This window comes from Oryzias latipes, chromosome 2 (genome assembly GCF_053564925.1).
Source record: "Oryzias latipes strain Hd-rR chromosome 2, Olatipes_Hd-rR_3.1".
Lineage (NCBI taxonomy): Eukaryota > Metazoa > Chordata > Actinopteri > Beloniformes > Adrianichthyidae > Oryzias > Oryzias latipes.
Genome location: NC_136238.1, coordinates 14,048,390 through 14,062,931, shown reverse-complemented (window position 1 = coordinate 14,062,931; position 14,542 = coordinate 14,048,390). Strand labels below are relative to the sequence as shown.

The 14,542-nt window shown below is 40.9% G+C and overlaps 1 protein-coding gene across 16 annotated transcripts in view; it reads right to left on the bottom strand.

Moving 5' to 3' along the window:
- The window catches only part of LOC101167602 (dedicator of cytokinesis protein 9), a 76,183-nt gene that overhangs the window by 9,609 nt on the left and 52,032 nt on the right, over positions 1 to 14,542 (bottom strand). For 4 of the 16 annotated variants that reach the window (XM_023965156.2, XM_078932940.1, XM_023965133.2 and 1 more), the window contains exons 30-42: positions 12,671 to 12,849; positions 11,472 to 11,745; positions 11,191 to 11,309; positions 9,280 to 9,385; positions 9,133 to 9,199; positions 7,093 to 7,140; positions 6,633 to 6,772; positions 6,379 to 6,494; positions 6,170 to 6,307; positions 4,576 to 4,758; positions 4,374 to 4,487; positions 787 to 1,002; positions 644 to 701 (exon numbers count right to left, since the gene is read on the bottom strand). In XM_023965156.2, the coding sequence (XP_023820924.1) occupies positions 644 to 701; positions 787 to 1,002; positions 4,374 to 4,487; positions 4,576 to 4,758; positions 6,170 to 6,307; positions 6,379 to 6,494; positions 6,633 to 6,772; positions 7,093 to 7,140; positions 9,133 to 9,199; positions 9,280 to 9,385; positions 11,191 to 11,309; positions 11,472 to 11,745; positions 12,671 to 12,849 (1,758 nt within the window). The remainder of the gene's footprint in view (positions 1 to 643; positions 702 to 786; positions 1,003 to 4,373; positions 4,488 to 4,575; positions 4,759 to 6,169; positions 6,308 to 6,378; positions 6,495 to 6,632; positions 6,773 to 7,092; positions 7,141 to 9,132; positions 9,200 to 9,279; positions 9,386 to 11,190; positions 11,310 to 11,471; positions 11,746 to 12,670; positions 12,850 to 14,542) is intronic. The other 12 variants (XM_078932943.1, XM_023965154.2, XM_023965162.2 and 9 more) reach the window with 5 other exon arrangements.

Sequence of the window (14,542 nt, the reverse complement as noted above, 5' to 3'; positions counted from 1 at the left end):
GAAGAACCGGATGAACCTTGAACTGTCAGATAAAAGGTGTGGGAAGTAAGGACACAGATCTTTTTTTTTTGTGAATAGGTCTTTAATAATCCCTAAGAAAATTTAAAAATGCTCATCTGCTCACACTCATAAAACACATACACACATTAAAAACAATTAAAAAAGCAATAGATTAAAAAGATTAATAGATTGTAAATAAATGAGTGAATGAATGACTGAAAAAATAAATAATTTAAAAAAAATCCGTGGGTAAAAAATAAAAGAATAAAAATTAAAAATTACAAGAAATTACTTTTAAGATGCCCTGCCAGAGAGTTGTATTGCCCGATGGCACGAGGAACAAAAGATTGCTTTAGTCTTTTTCTGTGGAGAATTTTGGGTTTTGTGTGTGATTTTTTTTTGAAACCCTTCTAAATGTTAACCCTAAAAGTTCTTTGAGTCTGAACTAAACGGGTCAAACGTACAGAAAGTTTTTTATTAATCCTCACTGCAAAACAATTCCATTAATCATTCTGAGATAACGTCCGTTTCGTGTGAAAAATATTGACTAGTGATTCATTTTACAGCCCCTCGTGAATGAGCATCATAAAAGCATCACAATGTAGTTTAAAGGGATAATTAGCCAGGCAGATCCTAAACTCACCTTTCCTCCACAGGTACTCTGCCACCAGGGCAGCAACATGTACGTAACACATGGCCGCCTGCAGACGGAGAAGATAAACACAGGAAACACAAGGTTGTTGGTTGTTTTTACCGCTTCTCGGGACGTTCGGTGGCTAAACGTACCTCTGAAAGGTCGCTGTTCTTGTTGTGGATGCGAGCCATGCTGTCCAGCCAGGTCTTCCGGAGCTCCGGGGTGCTGGTGTAGGACTTGGCCAAGCTGTACTGGAGGTCTACCAGCATCTCCGGGTCGTTCTCGTGGTCCTTCATCTGCTCGGTGGCCATCAGCACCGTCCTGATGCGCTTGGTCAGGTCCTTGACATCGGAGGGAAAGGCTGTGTGCTGCACAGCCCGACAAAAACAAAACCCGCTGAAATGGGGGGAAATTAATTCCCAAACGGTGGATTCCTTTTTGGGAGATAAGATTTCAAATTAGCTGCCAGCAGCTGACGGTTACATCAGATGGGGTGACGTGACCCATCGGTTTTAGATATCTCTGATATTTGGATATGTGAGCTCAGGAGTCGCCACCTTAGCAGGCTGTGACATCATATGATCTCCAAAAATGGGCAGAAATTGGTGGGACAACCAACCATGACAGTTGTTAGAATACTCCCAGCTGCTGCCTGTTCATCATAAAACTAGTTTGTGCACAATTCTGAAATGAAATACAAGATATTAAGTGCAAAACAACATTCCCCCCCCCCTTTAGACGTGCCATACAAAAGGACATTGAGCCACACAGTTGGAAACGTTTTTGGTTCATTTTGTTCTAAAAATGAACCATAAATAAAAGCAGGATTGTTTGAGGAATATCCCTAGAGCAGGGGTCGGGAACCTTTTTGGCCAAGAGAGCCATAAATGCCACATATTTTGAAATGTAATTTCGAAAGAGCCGTACAATAATGTAGTGTCCCTTCCCCACACTGAGGCACGGAGACTTAACCTCTTTTAAAGTTCTTTATTCCGATTACTGCAGACCGCAACAAACGCCGTTCAATTCATTCAGCAACTCCTGAATCTCTCCTGCCGACACGAGAGCGCTTCTCCCAACTATATATTCCCCTGCTCCCGCTGCAGCCCTCCCATTTCCCTTATTCGGCCCATAGCTGAACCCCATTGGTCCAAACTACCTAACAACCACCTGAGCGACAGAACTGAGAGCCAATCAGATCTCTGCTTGACGCGTTCAATGAACTCCAGAACTTTTAACGCTGCCCAACAGCCATCCAACTCAGTCCGCGACAATTTGTTTAAAACTAAATATACAAATGAATGTGTGCATTTGATTTAATTTCAACATTTTTAAAGTACAATAAGTCTGTGGATTCTTTTTTAATAACATTGTTATTCTGTTGCTAATAAATGATGAGTATTTCTCGTGGTAGTTTTGTTGATGGTCTAGTCTGGTTGATACGTGGTGAGTTTCTGCTTCGTTCAGGCGTTGAGACTTTAAACGTCATCGTAGGTCTGAATGTTCTGTAGATGTGACACAGACTGATCACATGCAGACGGGGAGCCAAACACACACTCACACGCTGCAGTGAGTGACGGGCATTGGGTTTTAGGTTTTTACAATCCCTGCGCGATTCACCTGCTGCCTGTCCCCACAACACCTCACCCCCACCCTCTGCTTTCTCCCTCACACATCCCGTCCCCGCATCTGCGCGCTCTTTCTCAGAGACGGGAGGTACAAACTCTGTGAAATAATAGATAATAGTAACTGATAGCGCTGGCGCAGATTTCTCTCTCTAAGCACCGCTACTACTGCGCGCCTCTGGCATCGCATCGCGCCCGAGAAGGACTGGTCTAATGAAAAAAAAAACTATAATTAAAGATTTGTCTGCGAGCCACATGTGACCATCAAAAGAGCCATATATGGCTCGCGAGCCATAGGTTCCCGACCCCTGCCCTAGAGGCTACTTTATGAACTGCATGCAGTTTTTCTCTTTTTTTCTTTTGAGGTTTCACTGATTTCACCTCTAACCACTATAGTTTCAGTAACTTTTCAGGTTTAAGCATCTAATTCAAAGCTCTAGAAACATAAAACTCCCAAAATGTCAGCGGGTTAGGCCAATCTGCTCCTGCTGACGTGTTGAGACCCACATGGCTCTTTCTGCACACATGTGGCACTACTTGTCATGGTTGAAGTGAATATTCTCCACTACCATCGCGGATTTCTACGTTTCCATGGCAACACGAGTGCAAATCTTGCTGGGGATCACAGCTCTGCAGCAGAATCCAAAAAACTTGGGGTTGTCAAATAACGGTATGACTTTGCCTTTTGACAAATTGGATGTTATTGGACATCGATTCCTTTTTAAATCAATTAAAACACACAAAATATCAAAGTATTTTTGTCAGGTTTCTAGTTGAAATATATTTTTAATTCTTGATATGAGACAAAACTAACTTGTAACTTTTCAGTATTATGTATTGATTTGTTTTAAGACACTAAATCTTGAAGTTCTTGTTGGGTCAAGCAACATTTCTCATGAAACTAGTTTTTTGACTCACAATTTACACATAATTTTGAGAACTTTATCTTAAAATGTTTCATTCTTGTCTTATTTTAATTAACTGGTGTAAAAATGAGGATAGCTGGTCTTTTGTTGCGCCTAAAATATGATATTTTTGGGGGGAAAGCATAAGCATACAGTATACGTATGTGAATAAATGCATTTTTTTATGCTTATTTAAAAACATAACACAAAGCGACATACTTACATAAAAATATTTATAGCTAATTTTAGGACTACATGTAGCTTATGATGTCATAACTTAATTGAATAAATCTTCCAAGGACCAATTCTACTAATGGCAATTATTTCTCATTTCTAACAAGAAAAAAAATCAGAATGTTCAACATTTTTTAGCTCGTTTTTAGAAAGACATTTTTTTCAGTGTAGTCCCAGACCATTACACCACCGCCACCATGCTTTATTTGTTTCTATGATGCTCTTTTCTAAAATATTGTGTTCTTTTGGCTCATCAGTTCAAAGATTATTCATCCAAAGGTTTGGGGGATAAATACGATGATTTTGTAAAATGTGGGACTGGTCTTGTGTTCTATTTGTTATTTTCTCTCATTTTACAAATTAGAGAAGTGTCCATGTGTCTTTTGAATTCTCCCATACATTTTTAATGTGAATAAAAGGTTGAGTGTGCAAACATGACCTGAAAATGGGGCAAAAACTGTCATTGTTTCATTCTTTTCAAAGACGGACAGAAACAAAAAGTGTTTTGATTTGCAAAATGGATTGTGTACGGTCTTTACATTCTATCACCAACCGTAAGTAACCTTTTGACCCTTAACACATTCGACGTGAATCGGCGTATTCTGTCGTGGAAAAACAGCAGCTTGGTTGGCATCTCTGTCAAAGTGTTCCTTTTTTCCGTGACAGAATGCGATGACCAGAGCAAATCAGGCTTTGATAGAGACATCTCCGATGTTAACACCTAAAGCGGAATGAAATAGTAACTTTTAGGCTTGAACGGACCAAACAAAGAGTAGTTTCCGACAGAAATGCGGAGGGGGACGAGACGTGAACCTCCGGCTCGGGCTAATGATGTCAGGGCGCCGTGTTGCTGTCTGCTTCTTCTATGACTTCCTGGATGAATCCTCCAGGGATTTTCATGAGATGGCAGCAGGTTTTTCTGAGTCCGAAAGCTTGGATTGAAGCGATATCCTGTATTGAAATTACGGCCCTCACCTTTATGTTCTTGTCGCTGTTGGCACAGTTGTTGACGATCGACAGAGACTGCTGGAAGCGCGTGCTCCCAATTCCGATGACATCAGCAATCAGCTGACTGACGGCGATCACCACCTGAGATAGAGTTGGGTTATACCACAAACGTTTAGTGTGCTTTAGCCCAAAAGTGGCAGCGTGGACCGACTCGGGTAGCTGGTCATACCTGCAGGTGAGTCCGGACGAAGGACCTGCGGCCGGTGTAGTCGAAGTTGCTCTTCATGAGGAAGTAGAGGAGGTGGGCGGCATCGCCGCGGATGGAGCTCAGCTTGGAGTTGCAGCACTTGAGGATTTCATAGCAGAGACAGGCGCACATGTCGGCGCGACCGTCGAAGAACGTACACGGGAACTGGAAGACGGAAAAAAAATCCTAGTCCGTTACAGAAGCCAAAAAATGTCAACTTCGTACATAGTTTTTAAGGAATACCGTATTTTTGGTGTATAAGTCACTTTTTTTTTTTGCACTTATTCAATACTTATTCAATACTTCCTTCCCAACAACCACTAGAGGGCTCTGCAGGTGTGTGTATCAGTATCTGCTGCTGACAGCAGCGCAGAAGAAGAAGCGTCGTCCAAAACAATCATGGAGGACAATCCGATAGCTCATCCACCTGAGTTTGATGATATTTTTGTTCTTATTTGCATCGAGACATTACTATTCTTGTTTTTATGTTTTCCTTCCTCGCACTAATGCAGGGCAGCAAGCCATCAAACTAGCTTACAGAAACATGGAAATACTGCTGAAAGCGCCGTCATTCAGACCATGATCCTGCTGAAAGTAAAAACCTCGTCCAAAATAAATAAAATAATATGCTGCGCGTCCCAATAATAAGTTCAAACGTCTGGATGGCCTGGTGAGTCAGTGAGCACCTTTCAAAATTCGTGCCACACCCACAACCTGGCTGATGATGCAGCGCTTCACCTGTGCCACCTTTATTATGGCTCCTACATTTACCAATGCTCTTCAAAAGAAATAAACCTGATGTCTCAATGTCACCGTGTCTTTCACGCATTGTAAATGAGATATACAGTCAATGCTTTCATGTAGCGATGGGGCTTAGAACTGTATGGTAGCTCCTCCCACGCGCGACGGGAGCATCTACTTTAGGAACACAACCATCCAATTTGACACGCATCAAAAAAAAGGATTGCGTCAATCGAGTTCGGCTTTAGTGCAGCTGAACTTTTTCAAAAGGGTCACATGGATCTTAGGAATCCTGCTCCAGAATTTATCTTTCGCACCTTTATTCTGATACACGAAAAGACTTGGTGTCGTATAATTCTGGCCGGGCAGGAACTGCAATTATTCATTTCTCCCCCCTATGATCAATTTTTTAAACGGTTGGCACTTCTGTGTTCTGGAAAGGATGCTATCCCTACGCCGTTACCGAATCCCAGTCTCTGATTGGTCAAAGTTCAACGGGTTTAACGTTTGACGCACATTCAATGAACGAATGAATGATGACTTTGTGAATCCCACAATGGCGGCAAGTTTTGCACGTAGAGCGTCAAAATGGCTGTAAAAACGTGTGTAGTTATAAATGTGGAAGCTCGGAACGGGCATTTATGCGCGTTTGCATGCTTTTACATCGGCAGTGCGCCCTTTAACGTGCATTTTTCCAGTCGGGTATGAATGTAGGATTATGCTCCACTGTGCCTTATATTTTACATTTTTTATAATGATTTTATTTTTTTAAAGCTGGGACTTCTACTCTGGAGCGACCCGTAGTCCGAAAACTTAACTTCTTAACTTATTTCACCTTGTAAATAAAGGTCCTGAGTGATGTGAAGACTTGTTTGAGGGCCACCTCCGACTGAGGGATCTGCAGGAAGCACAGGTGCACCTGGAAAACCTTCTTCATCAGCGGGTTGTGACCGAGATCCGAGGTCAGCTGGGTCTGAAAACACAGGGGGGGGTTCAGAGTAACGGCCGTGTGTGTTTGGTGTGTTTGTCGGTTGTAGCTCCAACCTTGAACCCCATGATGAAGACGCTCAGGGTGTCCAGAACCGTCAGGCAGACCTCTGTCGACACGTTGGCCTCCAGCAGACACCAGCTGTTCACATCTGCTTCCGAATGGGTGTACACTGGGAGCACAAAACCGCAGCTTGAGATCTGTTCATGCAGCGTTCACCACCACCACTAGAGGTCAGTGCAGTGTCATTTCCTTGAATGAGCCACGTGTGCGTGAAAGCAGCAGAAGCGGTTTATGATGGTGAGCGTACTGTTGTTGATGGTGTGAGCGCTGCTGTCCAGACCCCCCAGCTGCTGCAGGCGAGCGTGCAGCATCCCGCTTCTGTTGCGAGAAACAGGCAGAGTGAGAGACTTCCTGTCTGCAGCCGCAGGCCCGCCGCTCTCCTGGCTCCTGTTGGAGAATCAGAAACCTGTAAGAGCAGTTTTTTTACGAGACAAAATACAATTCATTCAAATAAATCATTTGATTTAATCAGTAAAACGCAGCAGGTTAATAACTCAGAGACGTGCAGTTATTTCAGCAGGTTGGAGTGTCTTACCAATGCAGGAGGGGCCTTAAGCCGCACCGTTACTCACAAAACAACGAGCCAGCAGAGTTAGATAAGGGAACAAAGCGGAAGCCCAAGGTTAACAGCATGTCCGTGCAGCCGTCAGTCATATTACAGAGGGGTAAATAGAAGGAAAGGGTTGATGGGACGAGGAAGACCCTACCTGGAGATGAACCTCTTCCCCATGTATCTGAACTGGTGGAGGCAGATCCTGCAGGAGGAGCGCATCCATGAGAGGTTATCGGGACTTGTTCTCAGATAAAAATGGTGCTTTTGGTTTTTTTTAACATGATCGTGTGGATTGTTTCTGATAATGAAGGACAAATATATTAGGAAAATTACATTTCTGAGTATTCCTTTATTTAAATCGTGAATTAAAATTGTGACATCGAAAATGCAAGTGGGAGAGCGTGTCAACAGCAATAAGGAGGGGAAGGGGGGGCGGGGTTGCTCCCTGCCAACAGTCCCGTCCACAACTTGGAGGTGAATTTCTAATGAACTACTGTTGCTCTGCAGAAAATATGTCCAACACAGGCTTTTGATTTTGAGTAAAAACGGTCTCATAGTAAACAAAGTTTGATTTGATTTTAACATAACTAAAAACCACTGGAAACGCTTTGAGAACAGATTAAAAGATGATCGGAGTGGGACTTTAAGACATTTCTTCCAGTAAAAATGCACTAAAGCACAGAGAAACAGGTGACCACAAAAATTAGAGTCTGTTTGGCAATTTCTAAATAAAAAATGTGTTTTATATTTAATGAAAGAAACATAAAAAATCATCTTGAATTTAGAATAAAAGAACATTTTTATACTTGATATATGTATTAAGGGTAGGGATGGGTACCGCGCCCCGGTATTGAATGACCCCCTGAGCAACATTCTTCAGACCGCAGTATCCTTTAGATCTATAAACTTAGATATAAACTTTATCTGCCATATTTAACTCTACAAGTCAGTCAATTTTCTTTTAATTAATGATTATATTCATTTCGCTATTCTCGCTGAAGAGGAGAGTTCTGTCTGTCTATTTGTGTGCACGGGGGGCGAGGCTGTTGTTCAGACAGTACGCGGGGCGCACGCTCAGGAACGCTACCAAAGTTATACGATGGCGGAAAGAGGTTAAGTTAACGGTCCAAAATGCTGCGGCTCTCTGTGTTTTTGTAAAATAACTATCAGTTAGTTCTCAGAGTGTCGTGGTGCCTTTAACATCGCAGGTAGTACCGAGCAGGTAGAAGGAAGAGAGCAGCATAAGCACACGGAGGGCGCGTGTGTCTGCAGCTGTGAAGGCCGGCAGAGTCAGTGGTAATCTCGTAGGGGACGCGTGGGCGCCCAAAAAAAAAAAATCCTTTTATCCCCTAGACTAAGACCACCCATTTCCGCGTAAAATGAGTTAAATTTGCGTCAGGGCGCCCCCACTATCCTGTCACCTTGCTGCTACGATGACCGTGCGATGCGGGAGAGAGGCGGGGGCGGGGCTTAGACTCACTTATGATTCCAGCCCCGCAACAAACTAACAGCTGCTTCCTAATAAAACATGGTTGTCATCCATAAACTTAATATAACCTATTGGGTTTATTGGATTTAAAGAAAAATAAATAAATGGAAAGGAGTCTGCATCAAAGTGAATGTGTTTCCATCATCTCACTAATCTTAACTCTGGTGTTTGACAGACAGAAAAGTCTTTTGTTTGATTTTTTTAATATTAGGGACCCTTTTGTTGTTTACCTACTAGGAGATTATTATTGTACGACGGAGTTTTAGGACAACCAAAAAAAAAAAAAAAAAAAGGAATATGAGATTTAAAATCGTAATTGTGCGACTTTTTTCTTGTAAATTTCCGAGATTTAAAGTCGTAAATGTACAACTTTATTCTCATATTATTAACAGTTATGACTATTTTCTCTTATATTTACGATTTTATAATTGTAATTAATAAAAAGAAAAAATGTTGTCTGTAAACTGGCCCTAAAACTCCGTCGTACTATTGTTACCAGCTTGTGGGACATTTTGAATTTGGAATTGGTTCATTTCAAGCAATCACAACAACAAAAACAACAAAAGATAAATATATATCTACCTAGATATATCAAACTTTGGACTTTCAAATGTTGTTGAAGCTCAGAAGGTATTCACAAAAAAAGAATTAGCTTAAGTAAAAAGAAAATCCTTTTTTTAAGTCAGCCGTGCCGACGGTACTCACTCCAGTAATGTGAAGTAGTCCATTAACTCTGAAGGACAGGCTTTGTTCCAGTAAGTAAAAAGCGCCTCTGCAGAGGACAGAAGTGGAGCTTTGAGCAAAAAAACAACAACAAAATGGAAACACTCATCAACCTTGCAGCAGGCTCACCCTCCGACATGCTCTTGAGGATGTGCAGGAAGCACATGAGGAGGTTTTTGATCTCGTCTCGGTCCAGCTTGTCGCCGCGCAGCACAGCCGATGCGCTCTGGTTCTGCTGAGCCCCCAACGATGACAACAGACAAACAGGAAACAACAAAATAAAAGCTTTTAGCAGCAGAAAAAAAACAGCTCGGGCACACTGCAGAGAAGTCACACTTTAGAGAAATGTCAGCCGGAAAGAGGAGAAGAAGAGTCTGCAGACTTTAGGAGGGAAATGGAAACATCCTAACTCCCTGAAGTGGGACACTCAGAAGAACAATTCTGGATATTATTGTACAGATTTCTCTGAAGGTCCTCCCATGTTTAGTGACGTTGTTTTAGAAATTGATCCGAACTACGACTCTGTACAACTATAACCCAGAACTGATGGAGGAGGAGGGGAGGGGGGGGCACGAAGGGTACTTGTGCGGGCGTCTCCCCATCCAGACTGCTGTCTGCTGCCTTCCCCCTGTTGCCAGTGTCCAACAGGGGGTCCGGCAGGGGCGCGGCAAGAAGGGAGAAGTCCATCGTGGCCCGCTTGGCGGCACGGCTTGGGGGCGGAGCTCGCTCCTCCTTTGGGTGGAGGAGCAGGAGCGGAGGCCCATTGACAGTGTGCCTCCTTGAAAATCGTTCGTTTTGGTGGAACTGGAAGGCCAGCTGACGGGGAGAAGGAGCGTTGGACTTCTGAAGAGGGAGGGGGGTCGACATCCAAGAGTGCAGATGGTGGAAAATCAAAACACGTAAACAACACGCAAATAAACAAGTCCTAAAGCGACAACATACAGAAACCTTTTATTTTGAAGGGCTGTTTTGTCATCAGTTATACATGTAGGACCTAAAGATGTACCCTTTTTTTATTTCATAAAATGACTTCATTACTTCTACAACAGTAATTAATACCCTATGATATTGTCCTTGGCATCAGGCTGCATCAACTCCTCATCTCACTAACTGATAACTATTTGCAGTTGAACAGTCTTTTATTTTGAAAGAAACAAACAAAAAAGTTCACACTAGATTTGAGTGAAATAAAATTGATTTATTTGACAAATTACATCAAAGTTTATTATCAAATTCCAACTTTTCTTTCAATAATTTTGGTTCTGAATTATCGTTTTTGGAAAATAAATGAAAAAAACTATGTAGTAATTTGTCAACCACGCTTTACTAAAGTTATCCAGTTTGATGACCTTATGTAATGTACACGATGCTCAAAGATTAATCGGATCACATTAGAAAAATTGAGGACAAATCTTTTTTTTTTCATTTTAGCAAATAAAAATATGTATTAAGTTGCTTTTGCATTATTAAAGGCTTCAGAAGTGCGGTTAGTTTTATTTTGTCTGCTACACCAAAATATTGGGAAAAAATAACACAAGAATTACAATAATAATATTTGTACTGATTGGTAACCCTTTTTAAAGACTCACTCTGATGAAAATCATGTTTTTGGGTGTTTTGAACATCTAGTGCCGTTTTTCTAAAACGGCGGAGGACATATTTAAAGAAAATTCAGCTTTAATTTGCATTTCTGAGTATTTCTTCATTCAAATCATTGCGAATCAGGAGCAGATAAAAACAATTCCGAAAATTGTTACATAAAAAAAGTACGCTCTGGGAATCATAAGCTCCCTGCCTCACTCCATTCTAACGTATCCACTTGTCCCCACTGAGGGGCTGTAAGCTAGCAGGAGAGCATGTAAACAGAGAGCTCTCAGCGATGGGGAGGGCTTGCTTCACACTGATTTGTCCAACAAAACAGACACTAAGTCCTGGAGAATTCTGATTTTGGGATTCTGGAGACTTTTCAAACGGCTCAGAGTGGGTCCTTAAAGGCTGGCTAACTGCCTACATGAACAGCTGAGGAGTTCTGCCGTCTACCTTCTCCAGAGAGCTGTTCTTGTCCAGGAGGCTGCTTCCAGAGTCGGTGGAGGCCAGGGATCCTCTGGAGTCTGCGTGGTGAACGGAGCTCACATTGGGGGTGGAGCTGTGCGGAGACGCTGAGGAAGAAGAGGAAGAGCAAGCAAAATGAAAGCTGTCAGCCGCCTGCAGTCAGGACTCGAAACCTGCTTACAGCTGCACTTCATTGGATTTCTTCCGGCTCACATCCGTTCCTGCTGCAGCTCGGTCTTCGTCAGGAGGAGGAAGAAGAGGGCGCTCACCTGTTCCGGAGATCACCCCGAACACGTCTTTGTGCAGAGCGTTTTCGATGCAGCTCCCGGGTTTCTGGGGAATCCCCAGAGAGTCCTCCCTCGTGTTCTGCCAAAACAGTCCAGTCCAGTTAGACTCACCCGACGGAAGTCTGGTCCACAGGCAGTCCAGGCTTACGTTGTGGCTGCTGGGCGGAGCCGAATCCTTAATGTCGAGTCTGTGAACATTTTCCTGCAGCAGGCCAAACAGTGGGAGGTAGAGAGTGGCCAGCCTGGCCTGCTGGCTCTGAAAAGGTCAGACAGGATCAAAGGTCAAGAAAAACGTCTGGAGAGGTTTCTTGACCTCTAAATAAAAATAAAAAAAACTGCTGAAAATCATTTAAAAAAAGTTGTCTTCAGTTTTCCTTTTTTTGTCTCCAAAATTGTTTTTTTTTTGGTAAATATTTACTTTTATTTCAAAGCAGAATCAGAAAACCTGTATCGATCCCACACGTGGGGAATTTGTTTGTTACCGTAGCAGTAAAAGAAGAGTAGTAGACATAAGAGAAAATAAAATATAAAAAACAAAAGAATGTAACATGAATGTAAACAAATAAGGTTGTATAATTTAAAGAGCTATTTACAGACAGTACCAGCAAAAATGTGCAAAAAAAGAAAAATGTGCAAAAGTTATCTGTGAATTATTGTACAGTGTTATTGTCTCTGGTAGGAAGGAAGTTTTGGAGGGGAGCTGTCTGAGCCTCCTAGAGAAGGAGCTCTGCTGTTTGTCCAGAACAGGGTGGAGAGGATGGTCTGGGTTGTCCATGATGGATAAGATCTTGTTCAGTGACCTCCTCTCCAGTACTTTAAATCCTTTTTTATTTATTTTACTTTTAAAATTAAAATAAAAACTTTTAAAGATGTCACATTTAAAAGTTTGGGTTTTTCTCCAGGAGCTCTTGCTTGCCCCCTTTACTTTGTAAACTCTATTCTTCTTACAACGTTTCTGTAATTTCCTGTACTAAACCAACTTTATTTAAACTTTAGAGAAGCCAAAACAATCATATATCAAAAAAAAGAACTGATTTAAAAGCTGAAAAACACTCAAAAAAACGTTTCCCTCCTCCCGTTGTTCTTTTTTTTGTTCCCAAAATTGTCCGATTCCTAACTTTTCTTAAGTTATTTGTTGTAAATATTTACTTTGGTGCGTTGGAGCTTTTAAACAAACTCACTTTGGCGGCGTAGCGGTCGTCGAACGCATGTTTGATCATCAGCCCTTTGAGGACCTGGATGGCGATGTGGCGGACTTCTCGGTACTCCTGGAGCGCCGCTCCCACCTCCCGCAGGAGCAAGCCCACCAGGAAGTGGTTCCGGCAGAAGTCATCGGTCAGGGAGTAGTCCAGCTGGAGATCTGCAGCGGAGGAGCATTAGCTTCTTGCAAAGTGTCAACACAACACAGTTTTCCCTTTATTAGTTAAAGGCTTGCATGTTATTTATATAAAACTTTTAAGCAGAAACTTTATTTGTGAACGCCTGGAAGTGGACCTCTTTAAAAAAAAAAAATACAAAGATTTGCTTCAATTCTAAGGGAAAGTTTTACATTTAAAGAAATTTATCTTAAAATGACTAATTCTGGTCTTACTTTAGGAAGGATTTTGGACTAAAAGAAGAATAACTGGACTTTTGTAGTAGTGCTTTAATAGGATATATTTAGGTAGGTATAAATATGCCTATATTTATGATGAAAAACCCTTTTTTTTTAAACAATTTGTGCTTTGAAAGACCAAATATTTCAAATTAGCTGAGCAAATACACCTAAATATGAGTGTTATTTAATTTTATTACAAAATTACATTGTCTTAAAAGGGCCAAACAACATCATTTATTGTGAATAAATTATAATCGCCCTCCTAACCCCCCCCTCTTCTTTTCTGTCCGGTCTAACAACAACAAAAATGGTTAAAATATAATTACTTTTAAATAAAGTTTAGTCTTAGTTACAAAAGAGGTTTATTCAAGTATACATCTGGTGAGTCAGGAGATTCGTAACCCCAGTTTTAACAGTAAAATATGTCCAACACCATCAGCCTCCAGCTCTCATCTGTTTGCTCAGATGTTGGACAGGAAAAGCTTAAAAATAAATAAATTAAAAATAAATCCTACAAAGACATTATACTTACTCCACTGGCGGATTTTCTCTCTTATAGCTAAAGAAAAAACATCTTTTTAGAATAGTGAGATTTTTGTGATTACATAGTAGGTCTGTGGATCGTTGCCTAGGTGACAATTTGATTGGATTCACAGATCAAATGGCAATTTTTTTTATATAACATTTTTATTCAGTTGCATTATGTATGTCTTTTTACTGGATGTATACAAATTCTAACTGTATGTATTAAATCACCATCATTTATACCTTTATTTGGAACAGAAGATCAGAATCAACAAAACTGATAAAAACACAAAGATTTAGATAAAAAGAAATGGTGTTGGTTATATTTAACAAGATTAAATTTGTTCCTGATTAAGTTTAGCAGTAAAATAAATAACATAAAGCATAAACATAACTCCTGATTTGGATAAAAAAAAAAAACTGAAAATGTTTTTCCATGAAAGACCTGCAACGGTTTACGTTCTAAAATGTAGCAAATCGGTGCAAAGCTGCTTTTCTTCACTTCAGAATCCACTAAGAATTGTGGTATTTGAGTTACCGTATTTAAAAGAATGTAAAACACTGTTGGTTTAAGCAAAACCTTTTTTTTTTTTCAGAACTCGACTGTTTTACTTTGAAAATGGGAAGCTTCACAACACTTTATTTTGAAGGCTTTTTTTTAAGGAAATGAAAATCCAACAATATTCTGAATTTCAGAGCAATAAACATCCTGAATTGTAATTTTCTACACTCTACTATATTTACATATAACGATATTTAATATATAAGATATTCGTACTCAAATTTTGGGGGGCAGATTGCGACTATCTGAGCCCTATTCCATACGTTCTATAACGCTACACTGCAATTATAACTAACAAATCCAACTGTTCAATATGTTGAAATGATTCAATTTGTGTAGGAAATACATGTAATGGATTTGTTGAGTTAT